Source organism: Ornithorhynchus anatinus, chromosome 4, assembly GCF_004115215.2.
Source record: "Ornithorhynchus anatinus isolate Pmale09 chromosome 4, mOrnAna1.pri.v4, whole genome shotgun sequence".
NCBI classification, from domain to species: domain Eukaryota; kingdom Metazoa; phylum Chordata; class Mammalia; order Monotremata; family Ornithorhynchidae; genus Ornithorhynchus; species Ornithorhynchus anatinus.
In genome coordinates, this window is record NC_041731.1 from 35,575,174 (window position 1) to 35,600,695 (window position 25,522).

The 25,522-nt window shown below is 43.1% G+C and overlaps 1 protein-coding gene across 1 annotated transcript in view; it reads right to left on the reverse strand.

Moving 5' to 3' along the window:
- Positions 1-332: 332 nt before the first annotated feature.
- MED27 (mediator complex subunit 27) overlaps positions 333-25,522 on the reverse strand; it is a 201,948-nt gene continuing 176,758 nt past the window's right edge. The window contains exons 7-8 of the mRNA XM_029062672.1: positions 3,803-3,880; positions 333-953 (exon numbers count right to left, since the gene is read on the reverse strand). Of these exons, the coding sequence (XP_028918505.1) occupies positions 819-953; positions 3,803-3,880 (213 nt within the window). The 3' untranslated portion in view covers positions 333-818. The remainder of the gene's footprint in view (positions 954-3,802; positions 3,881-25,522) is intronic.

Below are 25,522 nucleotides of genomic sequence, written 5' to 3' on the forward strand. Positions count from 1 at the left end.
ATTAGAATACAGTCAACTGTTGATCCTTGAATTCCCTTTGATTCTTTTACCATTAGTGCATCTCTTCACTGCAGTTTTTGTTAAAGGAAACATTTGTGTCGCCTTTTTCCAAAAAGTACAATCCATCTTTCAAGCTACCAGATGTCTTTGAAATTTCATATTTGCCAACACTGCCCTCCCTCCAGAATGTAAGCAGCAGAAATGTGTGTCCTTACAAAGAATTATTTTTAAAAGTGAATATTACTTTCCAGTTTTTTTCCAAAGACATTGAAGAGCTTGCTTATCGATGAATAGAATGTAAAAGGCGTTATAAGAAAATAGGATCACAAGCATGGTTTGGGATACAGTTTATTTACTGCTTATAAATAAGTTAACCAACAGCATAGATTTGGCATATCAGGTCAATACAAATTTTTTTTAAAAAAATGACTATGGCTTATGAAAACAATTCAAAAGACTGATCCCAAAGGAGAAAATGCACCAGTCACCCTCACACACAAAGAGAAGTTTATCCTGTATAACTTTTCTCATTATAAAAAAGTTCTCATTTTCTTATGTGCGGCAGCCAAAGTATAAAATTAGTCCTCATCAACTATCGAGACAGAACACTGTTCTCCGAGCACATCGGCTCAGTCTTACTCTCCAGCTACGAACTGCCTTTCTAAGGGAAGGGAATGAATATATTGATGTTCAAAAAGTGAATCAACTACTGAACCATCAATATTGCTTTAGGGCTTGTCTGAGAAGATTTACTCTGCTTTCCCCAAAGAGCCAATCTGGTTGTCATCCTAGGAGGTCAGGAGTGTGGCCAAGTTGGCCTACTGTCTGCAGGTGTCATGGAAGGCCTCAAGTGTTCGGAAATCCCTCCATGTGGGTGGAAGGCCATCTTGCAAAAACTTTCCGCAGCGCTGGCATGGAGCCTGGAACAGCTTTATATAACTTCTTAACCAGGTCTAAAAAGAGAAGTGGAGACAAAAATTAAAGAAACCAGATCTAGATGCTCCCAGTGTCATCCTTCCTGTCAAGTGTAATGGTTCTTGATCCCGAGGACAGAGGACTGAAGCTGGCTTTGGTCCCAAAAGGTACCTTGTGAGTTTACAGAATCGGAAGCAAATGAAAATCCACAAGGTCAAAAGGCTGTTGATTTTCTGCTCTTTTGGAATCTGTCATCCTTCTCAGACAAATGACTTGGCAGACAGGAGTTTGTGCTCAGAAAAGCAGGATGCTCTACCAGAGAGGTCAAAGGGCACTACTGCAGTTCTTCAAAAGGTCATACATAACCATGATTTGTTATCATGGTGAGCTAGAGTTTGGGTCACTTCTCCTTGAGCATAAGTAGTAGTCATTGTGCTGGATTGGGAGGCTTCCAATACATGAAGCCTGAGAAATTTCAGAGTGTGGCCAATATACTTTTTTCTCAAAGCTGATCTGGGAGTCACTTTCTATTGGCCATAGTTAGGACCTAAAATTGTAAAGTTTGAAGGTATTGCTGCTAACAAATAATGTGATGAGCAGTAACTAGTGAGTTTAAATGTTACCAAATGCAGGTTTCTCCTCTGGGTTCTTCAGTACATCATACATAAGGATGAGAACTGCATAACTCAATTCTGAACTCAAGGAGATTTATGATGGTAAAAAAAAAAAAACTAGGCAAGCAAGTTCATGCTCTGAAGGGTGAACATGAAGTTCTTCATTTAAAAACCTATTGAATTAAGTCGACAAGAGAAAATTGTTCTCTGAAGAAGAGGTCAGCTGAATTTATTGATATACATTCTTTCATCTTCATCACAACCAGTTTTGGATGCCAATACCTCTTCCACTGGACTAGCCCTTTTAAGACAGCTGCACAAGACAAGGATAACCATACTTTCTTGTTACCTTGCCATAACCGGCTTTGATTCTGCCCGCCTTATAGAAAAACTGAAATTTTCAACCAATCCTAATATATAATCAGGTACCTGGATGGACACTGAGCACTTAAATATCTTTTGGGAGAAAAGATATTTGAATGTCTGTTCAAATATGAAGACCTCAATGCATACTGTTGGAGGGTCTGAAGCCCTGACACATGTGGGAGGGAATGTGTCCATTTATTGCTAAATTGTACTCTCCCCAGGGCTTCGTACAGTGCTCTGCACACAGCAAATGCTCCATAAATACGACTGACTGACTGCCATCGAAGAATGAAAATACTGACAACTGGGCTGGATTTGTAGTTTTGCTTTGTTTGGAGCTCTCAGCAAGGTTTTCTCAGATCCATAAGGCAGACGGATCCATGGATGAAGTGCCAATAGATCCTGACCATGAATTTTCAAGTTGCAGGACACAGAGGGGAGGGGGGAGTAGGATAATTAAAAACTTAACTCTCTGGGAAATAGCTACTTGGAGTTGATGAATTTTGAGCCGAGCCAAGAGGCCCTGAGCGCTAGTGACTTCAGCAGGTTCTTTTTAGTAAAGCATCTGTTTTAGTGGTCGTAACAATAGCAGCGGCATGAACTGAACTCCCACTTGGTACTCGGGTCTCGGGAAGTACAGCATAACATAATCTAACATTTCCTTTCCACAAGGAGCTTACACTCTAATGGGGGAGACAAACATTAAAATGTTTACGAGAGGTCAAAAATAAATCAATATGGCAAACATACATACACTCATTGCTTAGGAGGGTATAGATAAGTTCTATTTGTAAGTGCTAGGATTGGCAAAAGGGAAGATATGGCTCAGGGGGCTGGGAAATTAATTGGGGAAAGCTTGTTGGAGGAGGTGGGATTTAGAGGGCTTTGAATGTGGAGAGATCTGCGGTCTGTCTGAAGTCAGGAGGGAGACAATTCCAAATCAGGGGAATCAGGGGAGTGAGGGAGGGGATGGAAGCTGGATGTAGAGAGTGAGGTACAGCTAGAATGTTGGCTTGGGAGGAAGAAAGATGGTGAGTTGGGGAATAGCAGAAGAGAACAGAGAGGTAAAGTGTGGCCATATGGAGAGAAGAGCCTGAATCTCACTGGAGGAGTCTGGCGCGAAGGGACACAGAGCTCAGTGGAGGGTTTTGAGGAGAGGAGACATGAGGGGTTAGTGAGGCTTCAGGAAGATGATTTATGCAGCAGCACATAGTTAGCAAGGAAGGGGGAGTGACTGGCGGCTGGGAGACCAAGGAGGATCCCAATACTATAGTCTATCCAGGAAAAGGCCAGGGCTTGTACCAAGGTGGGAGCAGTCAGGGTGAGAAGAAAGGAAATGTGAAAGGAAAAACTGGCAAAATTTGGCAGTGTACTGGATGTGAAGGTTGAATAAGGCAAGGATGACCCCAAGGTTGCAGGCTTCTGGGGCAGAGAGGAAGGTGGTGGTGTCAACTGAGATGGGCAAGTGAGGAGGGGAATGGGTTTAGGGTGAAAGATGATGAGTTTGTTTTTTGTCGTGATGAATTTGAGGGGCTGGCTTGGTGCAAGGAGTTAAATGTTTCTTGAAATTCAGAGGGGGATAATGTGAGATGAATTTTGCAGTTTAAATCTCTTGGAATTTAGATGCTGTGGTTTGGAAAACTCTTCCCATCTCTAGTTCTTTTTTCAGTTTTTGGGAAATCAAGCCACACAGACTTACTGGACATGATTTTCCCCTGGAGATGCTTTACAGAGGCTTGTTCTGGGACTTTCCAAACACTATCAAGAGTTAAGCGAGAGGCCACATTTTCCGGTGTGGAACAGGATGCTCATTTGTGATGCAGCACAGAGACCCTTATAACTGCATTACAGGCTGCTTTAGAGGTCTAAAGGTTTAGCTAGGAGAATTTTATTTTAAAAAAACTTACCATGAAGGATCTGACCACAACATCTGGCATCTGGGGCAGCTGATAGTGGAGGAGGGCAGTGGTTGCATGATCCGTCACCTGAGAATACGAGAGAAAATACATCCTCTTCCTGAGACCATTTCAAACAAAAGTGATTTGTGCTCACCCTATTTTTCCCACAGAAGATCATTTTGCTTTTCAACTTTGAAATACATAAAGAGTGCCCTGTTATCAATATGCCGCTAACGGTTTGGCAACATTTCTTAGCAAGAAAAGGAAAGATTGTGTTGCACTGAACTGCAGCCAACTTATTTTATTTCCAGATCCAATAAAGTGTTTAGAGAAATTCGAAAACACAGGCCACTCACTTGGACAGTGAACTTATTACTCTTGGCAATTAGTTATATTGCAAAAGCAAATTACCACCCCAATAGTCATTCTTTCTAGGGACCAAATGATGTTGGGAAGGGAATAAGTGATGTTCTGCTTCAATCCCAAGTCTTACCGCTGCTGGAGAATACCACATGCTCCTTGGCATTTTACTGGTCTCTGTTTACTATTCTTCTCTTAAAATCTGCCCCTTCTCTACCCCCTGGAATAAGTACATTAACCGGCTATTATACCCAACACTTCAGACTGCAGAAATACCCAGCTTTGCAAAGAGAGTCCTCTCAAGGTTTGTTGTGGAAAGTGCTCCCAAACCTTTCTTTTCTGACCGTGAGAATCAGTTTGAATTTCCAGTGTTGCTACTTTGTCAGCCAATCTTGGTTTGGCCAGTTTACTGTTCCAGCTTCACTCTTTCTCCTTCTGGAAGATAGCACTCTAAGGTTACAGTATGCAGTATAATGCCATGCACAATGTAGATACTGAATTGCTGAGCTATTTGTGGCTCTATGCACCTTGGAGATAGGAGTCATGGTGGGGGTGTGGGGACAGAAGGGGTTAGAGAAACCCATGACCATTGTGGAGATTCCCAGCCCTCCTTGGCACTCTTCCCTAAAACTCCCCTTGGTGGGGAAGGGGCGGAGGGGAAAAGGGGGGGAAGAATGCTGCCTAGTCAGAAATCTTGCATCCGATAACCGACCGACTTTCCACATACCAAACCATTTCTGATGGATCCTACTCATGGTATACAATAAACTTTTGAATACCTCTATGGGTGTGGACCACCTGGGCCCTTTTCACTTTGAGCAGGAGGAAGGTTAGAGATAGATTGAGAGAAAGGGCAAAGGCTGGAATCTTCTTGCCTTGGGCATGTCACGCCAGCAGCATAGATGGTGCCCCTGAGTTGAATATCTACCAACCTGGGCAGTGAGAGGTATTTTATTTTCTAGTTGCCAGAGGTTGGCTTGGGAAATCTATAGAGTTTTACTGTCAGAGTTCTATCTTCTGTGACTTATGTCACAAAAGTCTTCATTACCCAATTAAAAAATATCCTTCATACCTCTTGACAAAGCTGTTAAAAGATAAATCATATCCTGACAGGTATCCTAATAGCCTAATATTGACTCATTCAACTTCCACATCCAACACACTGCCAAATCCTGCCAGTTTTTCCTTCCCATTTCCCTTCCTCTCCCCCAAACTGCTCCCACTCTGGTACAAGCTCTGGCCTTGCCCTGAATAGACTATTGAGTAATCACGACCCAGAAGATGAGAGGACCTGTTTCACGCTGGTATTCAAAGTTCAACATACTGGCTAAATATCATATGACAAATACTTGAGATATTTTTGCACTCAATTTCTAACTGTCTCAGGAAGCTGCTCTTGGTTCCCAAAGGATGGAATTTCAAGGTCACTGAATCCATTTCTGGATATTGCAATGTTTCCTGGGCCCAAACAGTGGCCCCAGGCTGCTTCTCTTGGTTAATGATCAAATTAGCAATGCTGTTTCTCTCTTTAATAAGTAAAGAAAGATAATACCATTATCAGTGCTGTTACTAGATCAGACCAACGGTCCATGGAGTGCACTACTTTGTCTCTGACAGTGGCAATGGGATGTTTGGAGGAGTCATGTAATGGTTGCCCTCTTTGACAGTCATCCTAATGATAGCCACATATCTAAATGTCTTCCATCTCAGACCTCCTAGACCTTTCAGCTGCCTTTGACCCTGTGGAGCACGTCCTTCTCCTGGAAGCATTATCTAATTGTGATTTCGCTGACGCTGTCTTCTCCTGGTTCTCCTCCTGTCTCTCTGGCTGCTCCTTCTCACACTCTTTTGCAGGCTCTCCATCCCACCCTTTAACTCTGGGAAAACCTCAAGGCTCAGCTTTGGGTTCTCTTCTATTGTCTCCACTCCCTTGGAGAAACTCATTTACTACTGTGGCTTCAACTACCATCTCTACATGGATGATTCCCAAATCTAAGCCCTCATTTCCCCATCTCCCCTTCCCCTCTGTTTTATATAAGCACTTGGATCGGTTCACTAATTATATTTATTTTTTATTTATTAACTGCCCATCATTTATTTTAATGCCTGCTTCCCCCTGTAGACTGTAAGGGAAAATCATTAGTATAGTACTCAGCAAACCTTAAACAGAGAGGCAGCGTGGCCTAGGGGATAGAGCTTGGGCTTGGGAGTCAGAAGGATCTGGGTTCTATTCCCGGCACTGCCACTTGTCACTTAACTTCTCTGTGCCTCAGTTCACCTGTAAAGTATGGATTAAGACTATGATCCTCATGTGGTACATGCACTGAGTCCAAATTGATTAGATTGTATCCACCCCAGTGCTTAGAACAGTGCCTGGCAAAAATGCCATAAAAAAATAAGCCTTCAATAAATACCAATGATCAATTGATTTTTAGTAACACCAAAAGAGTCCTTGCAGTGGGCAGCTATGAGGTCCCCTATTTCTACTTTTGTGTAGAAGGGCTTGAGTTTTCTTTAGGCATCATCTTGTAAAATATGAGCTTGCATTCTTTCAACTAAGCAAACTAACATGCAAATGTAGAAAACATCTTTCCCTGATTACCTTTCAGGGCAATACTAGAACAGAGCTTTCCTCCATTAGGAGGCTCAGGCAGGACATCTGATGACATTGTCAACTCTCTCAATTATATGTAGGGTAGGACACATTTGGACTCATCAAAAGTTTGGTTTGAGCGTGCTTCTTTTAACTGTCTGATAAATGGTATTTTTAATGTTAAAGCTATCATAATTGCTTCAGTTTACCCTCTACCAAGCTCCAAGAACATTTGAAAAGGATAAAATAAGGCTGACTAAATGAGTTCTCCTCAAACCCTTCCCAAACTCAATGGTAGTATGGGGATGGTAAGGTACTGAGAGTAGTACTGAATGCCAGATTGCAGTACACTCTACTAAGTGACACATTTCCTACCCACAAGGAGTTTACAGTCTTCAGTTCACACAGCATCTTCCAGAAACACAAAAATGACAGTTTGGGAGAGGAGATGCTTGCAAGCAAATGGCCTTTTCTTTCTGCCATGTGCCTACTGCCAACAGATTCTGTTAAAGGCTTCCCAACAACAAAGTTGCTTTTGCTTGGCATTGAAGGGATAAAAAAAAAACTCGCCTAGGCAAAAAAAAATGCTATTAGCAAATTCAAATTGACTGGCTTCTCTGGCATAACTGCACATATGCTACTCCCATTGTAATGTAAAGCTAATGAGATTCCTCTGGGAGATAAAAGCCACCCTAGCTCAGGAGGCTCACTAATGCTCTGCACAAAAGAGGAGGGGATTAGAACCCCAAGTATTGAGAGGGAAAAAAAGCCTCAAAAAAAGATCAAAGTCAATGCCAAACATAAGGTAAAGAAGAGGAGGAAGGGCAGAAAATATCGAAGCAACAACAAATGTCACAACACTCGATGTAGTCATGAGGAAAAAAGGAAGACGTGAGGAAGTGGAACGGACCAAGAAGCTATCCATCAAGGGTGGAAAAAATGAGGAAAACAGAGAGAGAACTGTCCAAAACAGAAGGTTGATGAGAGATCAACATGTTAGACTTTACTAATGGAAGAATCACTTCTAACAATTAACTAGGAAAAGATGCATAATCTCCAGATTTTTGCGGGAATTTTTTTCTCTCCCCTTGGCTGGAATTGCTAAGTAATTTATTTGGTGCAGGAGGTGACACCTTCTCTATTACAGTGCCAACAGATCGATCGCATTTTATTAAACTTACTCTCATAGTTGTCTGATACAGCATCCTCCACTGTTTAACCAAGATTCTCCCCTCCCTATTTTCAAAAGTGAAGTGGAATGTCGATTATACTCAGAAATTGTTTGGATCATTATTGCTCTGAGCTGGAGAAAGATCTTTCGGGAGACCTTGCAGAAGAATTAAACATTGCACATACACTCAGCATATTAAAAGAGAAGTGAGCAAAAATCAAGGAGCTTCAGTCCTCACACCAACTGTGCACAAATCCTGTCAGACAATCTCAAATACATAATGGATGAAAAACTGAAGCCGCCTAAATCAATCAGTGGTATTTATTGGGCACCTAACTGTGTGCAGAGCACTCTACCAAGTGCTTGGGAGAAAACAATAAACCATGAGTTGATAGGATTCCTCCCCACAAGGAGATTACTAAATAAACAGTATCAGTCTTGGTTAGTCTAATGTAAACATGTGCTCATCAAGTGAAAGGCAAGTCCTGGGCCAAAAAAAGAGCTGTAGCTGCAGTCACAAATATGGCAGGTGAAGACTATGCCCTGAATTATCTGCTGGGAATGGGTGAGCAGGTTTTAGTTCAGCGAGACACTCGTGCTTTAAAGCAGAAGCCAAAAAAACATGTGCTTCTCCCTGTAGAAACGCTAGACTTTAGTTCTGAGGCACCAGGAAAAACAGACAGGAGGCAGAAAGAGAAAGACGGGAGAGAGGAAGAATAGAGGATAAAGATCCCTCATGTAAGCCCACCCTCCTGGAGGCAAAAGGCAGACAAACTATGCAAATTAGTAGCCCAAAGCCAGGGAGCGAGGTTAAATGAATTCTGGACTGGAATTCAGGCTTTCTGTCAACCCATTCGGAGCTCTGGGCTTTTCAAGCTGCTTCTGTTTCGATCCCACAGGAATCTCTGGTAGTCCCAGACCAGCTCCCTTTGTGAGGGGTTTACACAAAATGTTTTCACTTATTTTTATGGAGTTTTATGGATTGACATTTAACATTTTGCTGGTTTTTAAACCTGTAGGTGTTGATCAACAGAAGGGGTTTAACTAAAATCCCACAATGAGCCGGGTAGCCCAGCAGGCAGAGAACCGTGAGCTCCTTACCTCCAGTCCTTCCTCCTTGTTTCTGCTGCCTGGTGGCATTGGCAGGACCATTTTAGGGAGACAGGATAGAAGTGGGAGGGAGCAGGGAGGCTCTGTTTGGCAAGTGGTAACTGGACAGTGCAACCATCTTTAAAACCCGGCCCTCTACTAGCGATTAGGTCCCATCTTGAAGAGATATGCAGTCCCTTCAGGAGATCTTCCTAGATTAATCTCTACTCTCCCCACTTTATTATTATTACCACTAATTATGATAATTATCAATCTCCTTTATTAATAGCAATAATAAGTAAGGGAAGATTAATAATAACAATAATGTATTTTTTTAAACACTTACTATGTGCCAACCAGTGTACCGAGTTTTGGGGCAGATACAAGATAATCAGATCAGACACAGTCCCTGTCCCATTCTGGGCTAACAGTCTAACAGGGAGGAAGAACAGGTATTTAATCCCCGTTTTACAGATGAACGAAACTGAGGCCCAGAGAAGTTAAGCGACTTGCCCAAGGTCACACAGTAGGTGAGTGGCTGAGCCGAGATTAAAACACTGGTCCTCTGACTCCCAGGCCTGTGTTCTTTCCGTTAGGCCGTGCTCCTTCTCACATCAGCACTTTGGCCTCACCTGAGGACTTGAGTATTCACAACCCTCAAAGCTTTTATGTACCCAATTTATGTATTCTATCGCTTCCTTCTAACTGTAATTTAAAGTATCTGTCTCCCAGTTAGACTGTGATGTCCTTGAGGGTGGGGAACATGTATACTAATTCTATGGAACTCTCCCAAGTGCTTAGTAAAGTGCTGTGCGCTATTTTTGAGGTGAGCACTCAATATCTGCCATTGATTGATAGATACAGATGCATCCACCTGACACCCAAATCAGCTAATTTATTCCCTTTCTAAAATAAAAGAATGGACAACATTAAAATAAATTCATGCCCTAAGTTAAATATAAGGCAAATCAAGTTCTCGAATGCTTGGAAACGGCTTATTTAAGAGCGAGGTCTCCTTCTCAGAGACCGTGAATCTGGCTTCCCTTCTGCTGCCACCTGCTCAGCAAAGAACATGAACGTGCCATAGGGGCCATTTCCTCTCAGCCCAACATTTAACCAGATTCACCGGGGATCCATAGCGCTGCAGTGTAAGACAGCTGTTACCCCTTTCCTTTGGGGACTTTACTACACCTGCAACAATCCCACTGGGACTCATGGAAGTCATTTTGCCCTCTGTCAGTTTCTTTCTGTTTACGGGGTGGGGAAGGAGGAAGGGAAAAAGAGATAGTCACCGGGTTGGCCTCAAACCAACAAGATCTGGAAAGCAGGCTAAAGCTTCTGGAGCGTGTTGGTTCAAACTAAGTCTTTGATGCATCCCTTTCCCCAGCTCCTCAAGGAAATTTAAGAGTCTTGTCCTTCAGTATGAGCAGTCAGATTCCAGGAAGAAAGCAGGGCTGTCTAGGGGACCTCTCTCCCCCTATTCTAGGAACCCACCTGCCGCTCTGACATTGCTGCTTTGTATTCCTCTGCGTTTCTCCCGCCATCTGACGGCTCAGCTTGCTTTATTGGTGATGTTAAAAATAGCTCGGAGAACTTTGATATGAACCAGTGAGACTATCAGCGCAGCATTGTTCTTTGTGTCTGAAACCTGTACCTCGCTTCTTTCCGTCTCGATGGGCTTCGATGAGAAGTTGGAACTACAGCTACCAGGATGCGAGCCAAGCATTTGCTATCAGCTTGTACCTCTCACTCTCTCCCACTCTGAGAAATACAAATTTTAACTTTTACTGGACCTGGTCACTGTCGTTCCGAGGATGATGCTATCAGTTACCCAAGATTTTAACCCGATGCTAGGATTTTTAAAACAGGATGATTCATTCTTCTCAAAAAGTGCCCTCATCATGTGACTTGGACTTGAGTACAAAACCCTGGGGCCAGTCACAGTTCTTAATCTTTCAACTCACAGATCTTCTCCGATCAATCGATAGTATTTATTGAGTGCTTACTGTGTGCAGAGCACTGTACTCAGCGTTTGGGAGTAGACAATACAACACAGCTGGTAGGCACATTCCCTGCCCATGTGAAATTTACAGTTTAGAGGATTAACCTTAGAAGCAGCATGGCCTAATGGCTAGAGCACAGGGCTGGGAGTCAGAAGGACCCACGCTCTAATCCCAGATCTGCCACGTGTCTGCTGTGTGACCTTGGGCAAGTCACTAAAACTTCTCTATGCCTCAATTTCTTTAACAGTAAAATGGGAATTAAAAACTTGTTCTCCCTCCTATTTAGACTCTGAGCCTTATGCAGTACGGGGGCTGTGTCCAACACTTCTCTGTACCTCAGTTCTCTCATCTGTAAAATGGGGATTGAGACCGTGAGCCCCATGTGGGACAGGGACTGAATCCAACCTGATTTATGTGTATTAATCGAATTGTACTTTCCAAGCACTTAGTACAGTGCTTAATAAATAAAGCACACAGTAAGTGCTCAATAAATACGACTGAATGAATGAACGAATAATCCCAGTGCTTAGTTCAGTGCTTGGCACACAGCAAGCACTTAAATACAACAATTATTATTATTATTTATAGTCTAGAGAGGTATAGTGCACAGAATTTCTTCTGGTTTGGGAGGGAAGATGGAACTAGACTGACTCTGGAGTCAGAGATTTCAACCTGGGAGACTGTTTTCAGCATCCCTGCAAGTCACACTGCTGCTCCACTCTTTCACAGAGTAGGGCAGTAACTGCATTCCCATAAGACCTAACTACAGAAGTGTTTAAGGGCATGACAAATAGACAGTTTTTCTGAATTTTGGAAGCTGTTCAATCCATCTTAAAAGGGATGTTCCTGGGGAGAAAGGGAGGCAGGGGAATATATCAAAAATGGTGCTTAACATGGGGTTTAAAAGACACTGTTTTAGCCTGCAGATTTGGACTGTAATTCAATCCTGGCTTTGGATTTCACACTGTAAACTGGCCTGGAAGGCAGTTACGAAGCCTGTGAGGGCAGAGATTAGCTCCACTTAATATTATCCATTCTGGTTGAATACTGTAGTTCTGTGGGCTCTGAAGAGGCTGTATCCAGGCCACTTTAGCCAAGAAATGTTGCTAGGGCTCAAGGCCAAAAAAATGGTAGAAAAGGAAAGGAATAACCTTGCAAAGATTTTTAGAGTTGGCCAGGAGTAACAAACTGGGGGTCCTTACTTTTATTCTTTGCCCCCTCTTCCTCCCCAAACTGATCTGGGTGGGAAGATCTACTGGTACTATGCTAACTTCAGCCATTGGATACCGGGAAAATCAAAATTTCAATATAGCTAAATTGTTCAGTATATATTTGGTGCCTTCTTACTTTTGTAAACAGCCCTATTTTTTTAAAAAAAGGAAAAACAACAACAAAAAACCTGAAAAAAATCTATCTCATCCTCAAATTCCCAATTTCCAAAAAAAGTAGATAATGATACTTATCTCCAAATCCTGTCAGTTCTTCCTCCACAACATTTCTGCTCCTTCCTCTCTATCCAAATGACTACCATGAGGGTCCAGGCACTGGTCATATCCTGGATGACTACTGCATCAGACTTTTTTTATTTTATGCTATTTGTTAAGTGTTACTATGTGACACACACTGGTCTAAGCACTGGGGTAGATATGAGTTAATCAGATTGGACTCAGTCCCTGTCCCTTATAAGGCTCAGATTCTAAATAGGAGGGAGAACAGGTTTTTAATCCCCATTATACTCTTGAAGAAACTCAGGCATAGAGACGTTTTAGTGACTTGCTGAAGGTTATACAGCAAACAGTTGGCAGAGCCAGAATTAGAACCCAGGTCCCCTGATTCTTAGGCTTGTGCTCTATCCATTAGGCCACACTGGTTCTCAAAGCCCTTCTGATATCATACCTCCTCCAGGCAGCCTTTCTTGGTTAATTTCAACTTTCTCTTGCTTATATACTCTCTCAAGTGCTCAGTACAGTGCTCTGCACTTAGTAAGTGCTCAATAAATACCACTGATTGATTGATTGATATCTTCCCTACTGGCCGTTCAGTACTTCTGCATCACCACCACTTAAATTCTCATTTAAACACTTTCATACATTACATCAATTGGTGGTATTTATTGAGCACGTACTGTGAACAGAGCCCTGTACTAAACACTTGAGAGAGTGTACTTCAACAGAGATGGTAGACACATTTCCTGCCCACAAGGAACCTACAGTCTAGAAGAGGAGACAGACATTAAAATAGATTACAGACATGTACATAATATTAATAATATTAATGGTACTTGTTAAGCACTTACTATGTGTCAAGCACTGTTCTAAGCACTAGGGTAGATAGAAACTAATCAGGTTGCCACAGTCCCTGTCCCACATGGGTCTTATACTGTTAATCCCCATTTTAAAGATGAGGTAACTGAGGCCCAGAAGTGAAGTGACTTGCCCGAGGTCACACAGCAGACATGTGGCAGAGCTGGGATTAGAAATCAGGTCCTTCTGACTCCCAGTCCTGTGCTCTATCCATTAAGCCATGCTGCTCCTCTCTCGAATGCAGTGGGGCTGAGGGAGTTGGGGGAAAGCGGGTTTAATCAGGGAAGTCCTCTTGGAGGAGATGTGAAGACTTTGAAGGTGGATAGTGGTGGTCTGGCATAAATGGATAGGGTTCCAGGCCAGAAGAAGGATGTGGGAAAGGGGCTGGAAGTGAGATGGACGAGATTGAGGCATGGTGAGCAAGCAGGCGCCAGTAGAGGAAAGTTTGTGGGCTGGGCTGTAGGGGGTAGGGCAAGGTGAGCTGACTGAGTGCTTTAAAGCTGCTGATAAGGAGTTTCTCTTTGATGAGGAGGTAGATGGGCAACCACTGGAGGTTCTTGAGGAGTGGGGAGATGAAAACATTTTTTTATAAAAATGATCTGAGCTGCAGAGTGAAGTAAGGACTGGAGTGGGGAGAGACAGAGGCAGAGAGGTCAGTGAGGAGGCTGATGCAGTAATCAAGACGGGATATGATAAATGCTTGGATCAAACTGAATACATGGGTTGAAACAGAGATGGGTTGATGATGATGCGAAGGTTATGGTTTGTGTGATCGGGAGGGTGGGGGTGCTGTCTATAGTGATGGGAAAGTCAGGGGGAGGACAGAGATTGGGTGGGAAGATGAGGACTACTGTTTCAGACATGTTTAAATGGAGGTGTCGGTGGGACATCCAGGTAGAGATATCCTGAAGGCAGGAGGAAATGAGAACTAGAAAAGGAAAGATGTCAGAACTGAAGAGGCAATTTGAGAATCATCCTCATAAAGATGGCAATTGAAGCGATGGGAGTGAATGAGTTCTCCAAGGGAATGGGCGTTGAAGGAGAATAGAAGGGGACCAAGAACTGAGCCTTAAGGGACTTTCAGAGTTAGAAAGTAGGAGGCAGAGGAGGAGCCCTTGAAAGAGACTGAGAATGCGTAGCCAGAGAGATAGAAGGAGAACCAGGAGAGGTTAGTGTCAATTAATTCAAGGTTGGATAAAGTTTCAAGGAGAAGTGGGTGGTCCACAGTGTCTAAGGCATGGTTGAGAGGTCTAGGAGGATTAGGGTGGTATAGAAGCCAAGAGATATGGCAAGAAGAAGGTCACTGGAGACCTTCTCAATGGGCAGTTTCCACTGAGTGAAGGAGGTGGAAACCAGATCAGAGGGGTTCAAGGAGAGAATTAGCGGAGAGGACGTGAAGACAGAGGGTGTAGACAACTCTTTCATGGAATTAGTTGAATGGCAGAAGGGAGATAAGGCGATAAGTGGGGGGGGGAGGGGGTCAAGGGAGGCTTTTCATCTTACCTATTTTTATGCCCTGTTATTAAGCACTAACACATGCAGATATCCTCTTTTTCTCCTATCTGTAACTCATTTGTCTCTTTCCTCAGCTAGATTTTTAGCTTCCCAAGCTCTAAATACCAAGATCTGCACTTGGTAGTTGTCAATAAATACGATTGATCGAGTGATCTGCTTCCCTATCAGAGCCCAGAAAGCATGCAGGAATGACTCCAAATGGACTGAATACCACTGGCAAAGAATATTCGCTGTTTCAGGGTACCAGGTCGCTCCTCCAAGATATTCAAGGACTTCATCCTGGTGCTCAAGGGTTACTGTACCCTCTTGCTCCTTAACCGCAGTACCAGCCCCACGTAATATCAAAGGGATCTGAGTTCTTTAGAGATGAGCTACATTCACGACCTTCCTTCAAAGTAGTTTAAAATGGTAATCCAATGAATCCTTGCCCTAGCCTAGCCCTAACAATCCCAACAATGATTTAAAAGACATGAGTAGGGTGAAATGATTATCCAACTTCGGTTAAGTGCATGCTAAATACAGTTGATTGACTGACCTTGTGATTTAGGAATGACTTTGTCATTCTGTCATGGATAAATTGATAGCTAAGCAATTTATCCCAAGGGAATCTCTGAGGCCTAGCACTTCATAATGACCATTTAAAGTTTTCCTAACAAAAATAATAATTGTAGTATTTATTAAGCACCTTGTACAAACACTGTTCCAGGTCCTGGGGTAGGCCCTGGACAATCAGACTGGACATAATCCCTGTCCCATATAGGACTCACAGTATAAGGGAGAAGGAGGACAGGTATTTAAGGCATGTTTTACAGATGAGGAAACTGAAGAAAACAAAAGTTAAGTGGATATATCCCAGCAGGCAAGTGGCAGAGTGGGGATTAGAACCTAAGTCGCCTGACTCCTAGTTCCCACCTTTCCCTTCAGTATCAAGGGGAGATCTCCCACCTCCTCTCAAAATCCACCCCCTCGACCTGCGCCCCCAACCCCATCCTTCTGCACCTCATCAAAATATTTGCCCCTTCCCTTCTTCCCTCCCTATCTTCCACTGTTCACTCTCCAGTGGCTTTTCCCCCTTGCTTTCAAGCATGTTCATGTTTTTCCTACCCTAAATTAACCCTCTCTGGACCCCACTTGTGTGATCACCTTGGCCCCTCCTACCTGATTTCCCACTACAACCCAGCCTGCACACTTCGCTCCCCTAAAGCCAACCTATTTGTTGTACATCAATCTCATTTATTTAGCCACCGAACCCTTGCTCATTTACGTATGTAACCATATGTCTGGTCTCTCCCTCTAGACCGTCAACTTGCTGTGGGTAGGGAACACATCTACCAACTGTGTTCTGTTGCACTCATCCATGCACTTAGTACAGTGTTTTGCACTCATTAAGGGCTCAATAAATGGGACTGATTGGATCTGTGCTCTTTCCATCAGGCAGTGCTACTTCCAACTAGAGGCTTGCCATGGTTCCTCATGTCTTCTGCTTATTGTGAGGAAATAACTATATAATTATTGATTTCAGAGCTGCCGCCTTCCATCCCAGAAGTAGCTGCTAAATTCAAGTACTACATATGTATTTTTAAGCACTTATGTTCCAGGCACTGTACTAAGTACTGGGGTTCATTCATTCATTCAATCATATTTATTGAGTGCTTACTGTGTGCAGAGCACTGTATTAAGCGCTTGGAAAGTACAATCTGGAAACAGATAGAGACGATCCCTACCCACCAACGGGCTCACAGTCTAGAAGTGATACAAGCTAATCAGGTTGGATACAGTCCATGTCCTATGTGGGGCTCACAGTCTTAATCCCCATTTCAATTGCTTAGTACAGTGCTCAATAAATATGATTTATTGAATTTTACAGATGAGGTAGTCGAGGCACAGAGAAGTGAAGTGACTTGCCCAAGGTCACACAGCAGACAAGTGACAGAGCCAGGATTAGAACCCAGGTTCCCTGATGCCCAGGCCAATGCTCTTTTCAGTAGACCAAGCTGCTTCTCTATTGTTCTTGGAAACTCCTCATGGGGAAAAGACAATGAAAATAGGTCCACTGTGTTAGGTGTCCAAGGCCAGATCCATCACAAAGCCCTTCCCCAAAACAATTCTGCAAAGTGCCTTCAAGAAAGAAATGAGACAAGGACCCAGGTTTCTCTGTGAGCAGTTCACCTGTGAAGCTGACTGCTATATCTGAAAGAAGTGGGAAATTCCTTTGTTCTGAGGGTAGGACAGAAGAGACTCTTACCTGTAGGACAGATTGTTTTGGCTGCTGAGAGAGCTAGGGGGAGGAAAGGGATTGTGTGGAAACAGGGGGATCAAAACAAGAAAAATGAGAAAAAAACCCATTATTGATTAATCTTTTTGCAGATTTAGAAGCTTTTAAGAAGGCCGGGCTTGTGAAGAGTTGGAATATGACTAATAAGTTACAAAAAAAAAAAAGGATCGCTGAAATATTTCAACTCTCTAGGCAACTCAGTGACCCTAAATTGCAGCATTAGGCTCGTGCCATTCCCCTGAGCTAAAGTTTGTTTAATACTGTTCACTCACGTTTGTTTTCTGCTTAACCAGCTTATTTAACACAGTCTGCCCAGGGATGGGGGTGACCTTCGGGATGACCCTGGAAATGGTCATCTCTTCTCCTTCCTCATCCCATCAATAGCCCAATATTTGTCTCATGCATGTATTCATCCTACACGGTCACTTATTTGGAGATTATTGACATGAATACATTTTCATATATTATGGGGCTCACTTGCCCTTGCAATGGTGCAAGCTGCTCCCCAAGCCTTTAGGAGGGAGGGATTGCAAAAAAAAAAAAAAACTTGGGAAACAAAAAGCTGGATGCACAGTGAGATGTAAATGCCATCATGGCCAGTCAATGATGTACAACTTCATCTCCTCCTTGAAAAAATTAGCATTTTGGGGAAACAGACTCAGGCGACTAGGCTGAGACAGCTCACTGGAGGGTTGGCCGCTGGGTGGATGCCGGTGATCAATTGTCTGAGACTTGCTGCACTTGTTACTGCGGGAAAATTGGATAAATTCATTAGAGGAGTAGCTTGTTGAATGAAATTAAGAACTGAACTCTGACTCTGAAAATATCTGAATGCTGACCCTTGAATTCACGGCGTTGTCCTGACTTGCTCCCTTCATTCATCCTCCCTCCCAGTCCCACAACACACAGGTCTATATCTATTTTTTGTATCTATATATATTAATGTCTTTCTCCCCCTCTAGACTCTAAGTCAACTGTGGGCAGGGACTGTCTCTCTTCATCACTGTACTGTACTTTCCAAGCGCTTAGTACAGTGCTCTGAACAGAGTTAGTGCTCAATAAATACGGTTGACTAAATGAGCTTGTATTGGGCAGGGAATGTCTCTGTCTGTTGTTGGATTGTACTCTCCCAGGAGCTTAGTACAGAGTTTTGCACATGGTAAGCACTCAAAAAATACCACCGATTGAATGAATGAATTAACGCATCATCCCCTGAACTCCATGATCTTGACCTCTTTTTTTCTTTTTTATGAGATTCCCAAAATGAGGGTGAGGGAGAGGGAATCTAAGTATTATTTGAACAATTTGCTAGTCATAAGTGAGCATCTATAGTGGGCTAAGATGTTGCACCCTTCTAATACTGGATACCTCCTTTCCCGCTTAAAGGCAGAGTAAACTCACGTGGCGGTACAGCAATCGGTCAAAAGATCAAGCTCCTAAAGGTCAATCATTGATGAGTCAATTGCATAACGTTCAGAAGTTGACGGTCCGATTGTCAATGAAACCAATCGTTATCGATCCGAAATACAGACCGTTCTCCTCAACCCTAACTCTGACCCCGACTTAACGAGGTTTGGTTGACTGAGGTAATTGATGGGTAGGTTCTGACTTTTGAAAATGCCGATGACTTGAATTAGTTGGCATTTGCGTTTCTGGCATTTTGCTTTAGGTGATCTGTCACTCCCCTGGCTCATGTATACATGTTTCCTTTACCCGGTATCCTGGGATCAAATACAAACGATGTTCAAAGGAACAACTTAAGGAGAGTCAAATATAGCTAGGCATTGCTTGCCACATTAAAAATGGTGACACTTTGCATACCAACATTTTAGAAAGTAGAGTATACCAGGCTTAAAATTGGGTTTTTGCAGGCTCTGTGGAATAGGACCCCTTAATATAATAATACCAAATCATTTTTGTATTTAAGTACTTATTATATACCAAACACAGGGACCGTTTCTACCAACTCTATTATATTGTACTCTCACAACCACTTAGTACAGTGCTCTGCACCTAGTGAGCATTCAATAAATACTATCGATTGAGCGACAGACACAGGAAAAACAGATTGGACACAGTCCCTCCCTTGCATTTGATGAAAACCTAGCAATATTTAAGGAGACACTGTTCAATCCTTGTTGCTGCTGCTACTACTGATAGTAATTAATGCAGTATTTGCTAAGCGCTTACTCTGTGTCAAAAACCGGGGTAGCTACAAGTTAATCAGATTGGACAAATGCCTATGACCTCATGGGGCTCACAGTCTATGTAGGAAGGAGAACAGGTGTTTAATCCCCATTTTACAGGTGAAGAAAAAAAGTCTCAGAGAAGTTAAGTCACTTGTCCAAGGTCACATAGCAGGCAACTTCTCTGTGCCTTAGTTAACTCAACTGTAAAATACAGATTTAACATTGTGAGCCCCATGTGGGTCATGAACTGTGCCCAACATGACTAGCTTGTATCTACCAAGGGTTTAGTATAATCTCTGGCACAGAGGAAGTGTTAAACACTTATCATTAAAAAAAAGTAAAAAGTGATAGAGCTGGGATTGGAACCCAGGTCCCCAGATTCCCAGGCCCCTGCTCTTTCTACTAGATCACACTGCTTCTGCAAAGGTTCATTCATTCAATAGTATTTATTGAGTGCTTACTATGTGCAGAGCACTGTACTAAGCGCTTGGAATGAACAAGTCGGCAACAGATAGAGACAGTCCCTGCCGTTTGACGGGCTTACGGTCTAATCGGGGGAGATGGACAGACGAGAACCATGGCAATAAATAGAGTCAAGGGGAAGAACATCTCATAAAAACAATGGCAACTAAATAGAATCGAGGCGATGTACATTTCATTAACAAAATAAATAGGGTAATGAAAATATACACAGTTGAGAGGACGAGTACAGTGCTGAGGGGAGGGGAAGGGAGAGGGGGAGCAGAGGGAGATGGGGGGAAAAGAGGGTTAAGCTGCAGAGAGGTGAAGGGGGGGTGGTAGAGGGAGTAGAGGGAGAAGAGGAGCTCAGTCTGGGAAGGCCTCTTGGAGGAGGTGAGTTTTAAGTAGGGTTTTGAAGAGGGGAAGAGAATCAGTTTGGCGGAGGTGAGGAGGGAGGGCACTCCGGGACCGTGGGAGGACGTGGCCCGGGGGTCGACGGCGGGATGGGCGAGACCGAGGGACGGTGAGAAGGTGGGTGGCGGAGAAGCGGAGCGTGCGGGGTGGGCGGTGGAAAGAGAGAAGGGAGGAGAGGTAGGAAGGGGCGAGGTGATGGAGAGCCTCGAAGCCTAGAGTGAGGAGTTTTTGTTTGGAGCGGAGGTCGATAGGCAACCACTGGAGTTGTTTAAGAAGGGGAGTGACAGGCCCAGATCGTTTCTGCAGGAAGATGAGCCGGGCAGCGGAGTGAAGAATAGACCGGAGCGGGGCGAGAGAGGAGGAAGGGAGGTCAGAGAGAAGGCCGACACAGTAGTCTAGCCGGGCTATAACGAGAGCCCGTAGCAGTAAGGTAGCCGTTTGGGTGGAGAGGAAGGTGTACGTTAAAGAGCAGTAGTATATGCACACAGAAACCGTGCTGATCATAGTAAAACATACAAGTCCATATGCAGAGCCACAATAGATAAGAGCAACAATTAATTTCGTTCAGACTTCTGCTTCTGGCAGTATCACTTTAGGATATTTAAGAGGAAGAATATGTAATGGTTGTCCTTTTTGACAGTCAAAAACGTGGGTAACATCCCTAACTTTCCCTAACCCACTCTGAATCTCTCATCCATGAATTTATCCAGTTTAAGTAGGAAATATTTCTCACTGCAAAACATATTCTACTGCTCAACAATAAATGCATTAATTTTGCTTCTGTGGTTCGGTGCCTATGTGCGATTTATTACAGTGAATAGAACGGCTGCCTTTTTATTTTCCTAATTCGCCACTAAGTGAAAAAGCTAAGCAGGTCCTGTTTCCTCTGATACTGTCTTCCAATTCTCTGTCCGTCAACTGGGAGTTCTTTACACCTTCCCTCCTTTCCTTAGGCTTTGGGCCAAGATTTAACACCCTAAGGGGCTCAAGACTCCCTATCGCTTCTTCCAAGTTACCGGATGAAAATTTCCAACGTTGGCGAGACGAAAGGGTTAAAGATCAGAACAGTCACTGTGCCTGCAGAGTTTAAATGTCAGAGAAATAAGAAAACACTGAAACCTTTCTGGGCTCTTTGTGTTTCTGCCCTTTCAGACAGTCCCCACCCTTATTTCTGTGTTTCATTCTCTGAATCTACCCTGCTGGAGTTTCGACGGCTGTAAAAAGCTTCTTCACCCTAGGACGAAGTTCAAGAAGCCTCCAGGGAATCATGCATGGCAAATGACTATACACTTTAGCGGTAACCGGGCCCACAGGGAACTGCACCCTCTCCTCCCCTCCCACAGACACCCACTTAGGTAAGACTTGCTGACAGTGTCAAGCTTTGCAGACAAAGGAAACCCATTTTTAAAAAAATGTTATTTGTTAAGCGCTCACTATATGCCAGGCACTGTACAAAGCACTAGGGTTGATACAAGTTACTCAGGTTGGATACAGGACCTGTTCCACACAGGGCTCACAGTCTTACTCTCCATTTTACAGATAACTGAGGCACAGAGAAGTTAAATGCCTTGCCTGAGGTCACACTGCAGACAAGTCTGCATCTCCCGTTTGGCCTGGGGATCTTAAGCATCACAGATTCCTGGACCTTACTTCAGAGAGTTGATCAGGTGGTCCTGGGAGATGCTGCTGCTTCTAGAAGCACATGAGAAGCAGCGTGTCTTAGTGGATAGAGCATGGGCCTGGGAATCAGAAGGACCCGGGTTCTAATCCCATCTCTGCCACATGTCTGCTGTGTGACCTTCACTTCCTGGGGCTTCAGTTATTTCATCTGTAAAACGGGGATTAAGACTGTGAGGCCCTGTGGCACGGGGACTGTGTCCAACTCAATTAACTTGTATCTACCCTACTGCTTAGAACAATGCCACAATAATAATACACACATTAAAATAATACATAATAATAACATGCTCCCATAACTCCAGAGAGGAGAGTAAGCTCACTGTGGTCAGGGAACTTGTCTACCAACTCTGTTATATTGTGCTCTCCCAAGCACTCAGTACAGTGCTCTGCACACAGTAAGTGCTTGATAAATACCATCGATGGGAGCTGAGGACCTGATAGAGCTCTTACAGGCCACCACTCCCGTCCTCCACTGCTACATTCAGGGGTGAGACCTCCAAGGTCCATCTGACCTCCTAAAATGCTGCAGCTCTCTCTGGGGTGGCCACTGCTGCTGTTTGTTGGCAGGAAAAAAACACACCTACACTACAGTGATTGCACCCCCATGATGAATGCCAAAGGAAAGGAGCCTTTCGAGCTATAGCACTGTGGTAATGCAAAAGCAAGCTCTCTCCAATTATATTACGCTAGCAGCTGCTGCTAAACAGCTATTCCAAGCAAAAGGAATGGAAAGGCAGATATGAACTGCAGCACACCTCACACCTGTTAGGAAATTTGAGCACCATACGGTACTAATTACTTCATGCCTCTTACCAAGTAGCCTTCTACACCATCTTAAACTCCACATGCATTTTGTGTTTAGAGGAAATAAGGGTACGGGGCCGATTACAGGTTGAGAACTTTGTTACAGAATAATATATTGTAGTATTCCCAGGGAACTGCTCTATGTAACATCCCTTTTGAAATGTATTGACAATTGGGGAAAATGTAAGAAAACACCTTGAAGGGAACAAAACTGCACAGATAATACTGCAGGGAATAAACCTCTGGCTTGTGATCCTTCACTGGCATACCCATACTGTACGACATACTCAGAGTCCGTAACAGGGTCTGCCACTGTCTCTCGACTCGGAGTTTTTCTGGCCTTAAACAGGTAGCCTGATTTTACGAGCTGGGGACCTTGGTATGCCTCTCATCTCAAACAGCCAAAAGTGAGAAATCACATTTCCAACCAATACACAAACTAATTACACTGACTGAGCTGAACACTATTTAACAGCGGTATTTTGGGGGTTCTCCTGTTACTTTACATTATCTATTCTTCTACAGACAGCTTAAGAAAGAATGTATGAAGTTATGTGAAAATGCACTTAATTACAAAATCCCAAACCCTTTCCTTTGCAATAATTAGTTCAAAGCTTTATCGATAAAGGATTATTAAGGTTAAATCTCCAGGACATTACTTTCCATTCTACTCTTTTCTGACAGAGCAAAGAAACTATTTCACCAGAGGAGTGAAGAGAAGTCTTTAATCTGATAATTCTCACCTGTCTCGAGAGAAAAGAAATGGATTTCAAGGGTAGCTGGCTTCAGTACTACTCAGACACACCAACTACCACTGCCCTTTCAGTTCGTGTTAGTGTTACTTTTATCAACTTTATCAAACAATTTTCAGTTCATGCTTCTCCATTTCCTAAGAAAGCCAATGGCTGCCCATCCACCTCTGTATCAAACACAAACTCCTTATCGTTGCCTTTAAAGCACTCGATCAGCTTGTCACCTCACTGATCTCCGACTACAGCTCAGCCTGCACGTTCCGCTCCTCAAGTGCCAGCTTATTCACTGTGCCCCGATCTCGTCTATCTTGTCGCCAACCCATTTTCCATGTCCTCCCCCTAGCCTGGAACTCCCCCCAACCTGCATACATGCGAGACCACCGCTTTCCCAACATTCAAAGCCTTACCAAGGTCACATGTCCTCCAAGAGGCCTTGCCCGATTAAGCCCTCTTTTTCCCAGCCTGCGTCACATATGCACATCGATCTGCGACATTTGGACATCTGATATTTGCCCCACAGCACTTATGTTCATATCTTTAAATTATATATTATAAATTACTTACTTATTCATATTAATGTTTGTCTCCCCCTCTAGACTGTAAGCTCACTCTGGACAGAGAATGTGTTTTCTAATTATGTAGTACTGTGCTCTACCAAAAGCTTAGTACGATGCTCTGCACATAGTAAGTGCTCAATACATACAACTGATTGATTGATATTCAATCCATAGAGAGAGTTCAGAACTAATGTTTGGGCCCAAATTTGGGAGAGATACATTGCCTGTGAAGCACCTTCCTTTCCACTCCCTACTTTATGTCCTTTGGGTGTCTTTGGCTCATATTACAAATATCTCAAAGGATATTTGAGGGATTCCATAAGGGATTCCAAATCCCTGCAACTGGAGTCGAAGGCCTATTGTACTGTGTGTCCCCAAGTGCTTAACACATGCATTCTGCACAAAATAAGTGCTCAATAAATATAGTTGATTGATTTAAACATGCATTGGTTTGAGGTGCAGTTCTTTGGTACATTATTTTTATGCAAGGTGACATAAATACCCTGCACAATTTTTCCAAATGTGCTTTTCCGTATTTTACAACTTTAACCTGTTTTCCAAAATTCTTAAAGCAGTACAGAAAATTGTGAAAAACTTTATGTAAAAGCAATGATGTTCCTTTCCATGCTTACCATTTTCTAGTAACAAAGAAACATGGAAAAATGACCAATGTTTCATTAGGAACATCACGGGGTCACAGTGACAGTTCCCCTAAATGATCACCACCCACCTTTTGCAATAATAATAATTTACTTACTATATACCATTCACTGTTTTAAGCACTGCGGTGCATACAAGCAAATAGGGTTGGACATAGTTCCTGTCCCATGTGGGGCTCACGGTCTCACTCCCCATTTTACAGATGAGGTAAATGAGGCACAGAGAAGTTAAGTGACTTGCCCAAGGTCCCACAGCACACAAGTGGTGGAGCAAGGATTAGAACCCATGACCTTCTGACTCCCAGGCCCAGGCTTTATCCACTATGCCATGCTGCTTCTGTAAGCCACAAGTGTGTTCATAAGTAGCTACAACATGAGGGTTTTAAAGATGACGAGATACAGGTTAAGAAGAGAGACCATTTCGCTGTTCATAATCTTCCAAAGTAAATTACAGAAAATGAGCAGAATTCTCCATTCAATATTTTTTAATATGTCAGAGAATATCTAAAATGCACATCTGTGTTTGAGCTTGTGACAATCAAACCCGGGAATTTCTCTAACACCTCCGGCCGTTCGTATAAGAATGCAAAATTTAATGCAGAGCTCATTGTACTAAAGAATGTTTCATTCCTTTAAACATCTAAAAAACTAGAAGCAGTGTTGAGCGAACGTTCTATCTGGCTCTGATGATGGTTACATATCATCTCTGAAGCATGAATATTTTTTATATAAATTACTAGAAAAATTGACCACTTACAATTCTTTCAATTCCAAATTTTAAACACTTTTTTTTTTGAGGGGGGCTCGGGAGGAACTCAATTTCAGAAGCTATATTAGAGGGCGAGAGCTATCATGTTCACTTCAGAATATGAACAGGTCAGCATGAGAAATCTGACCGAATCTTCC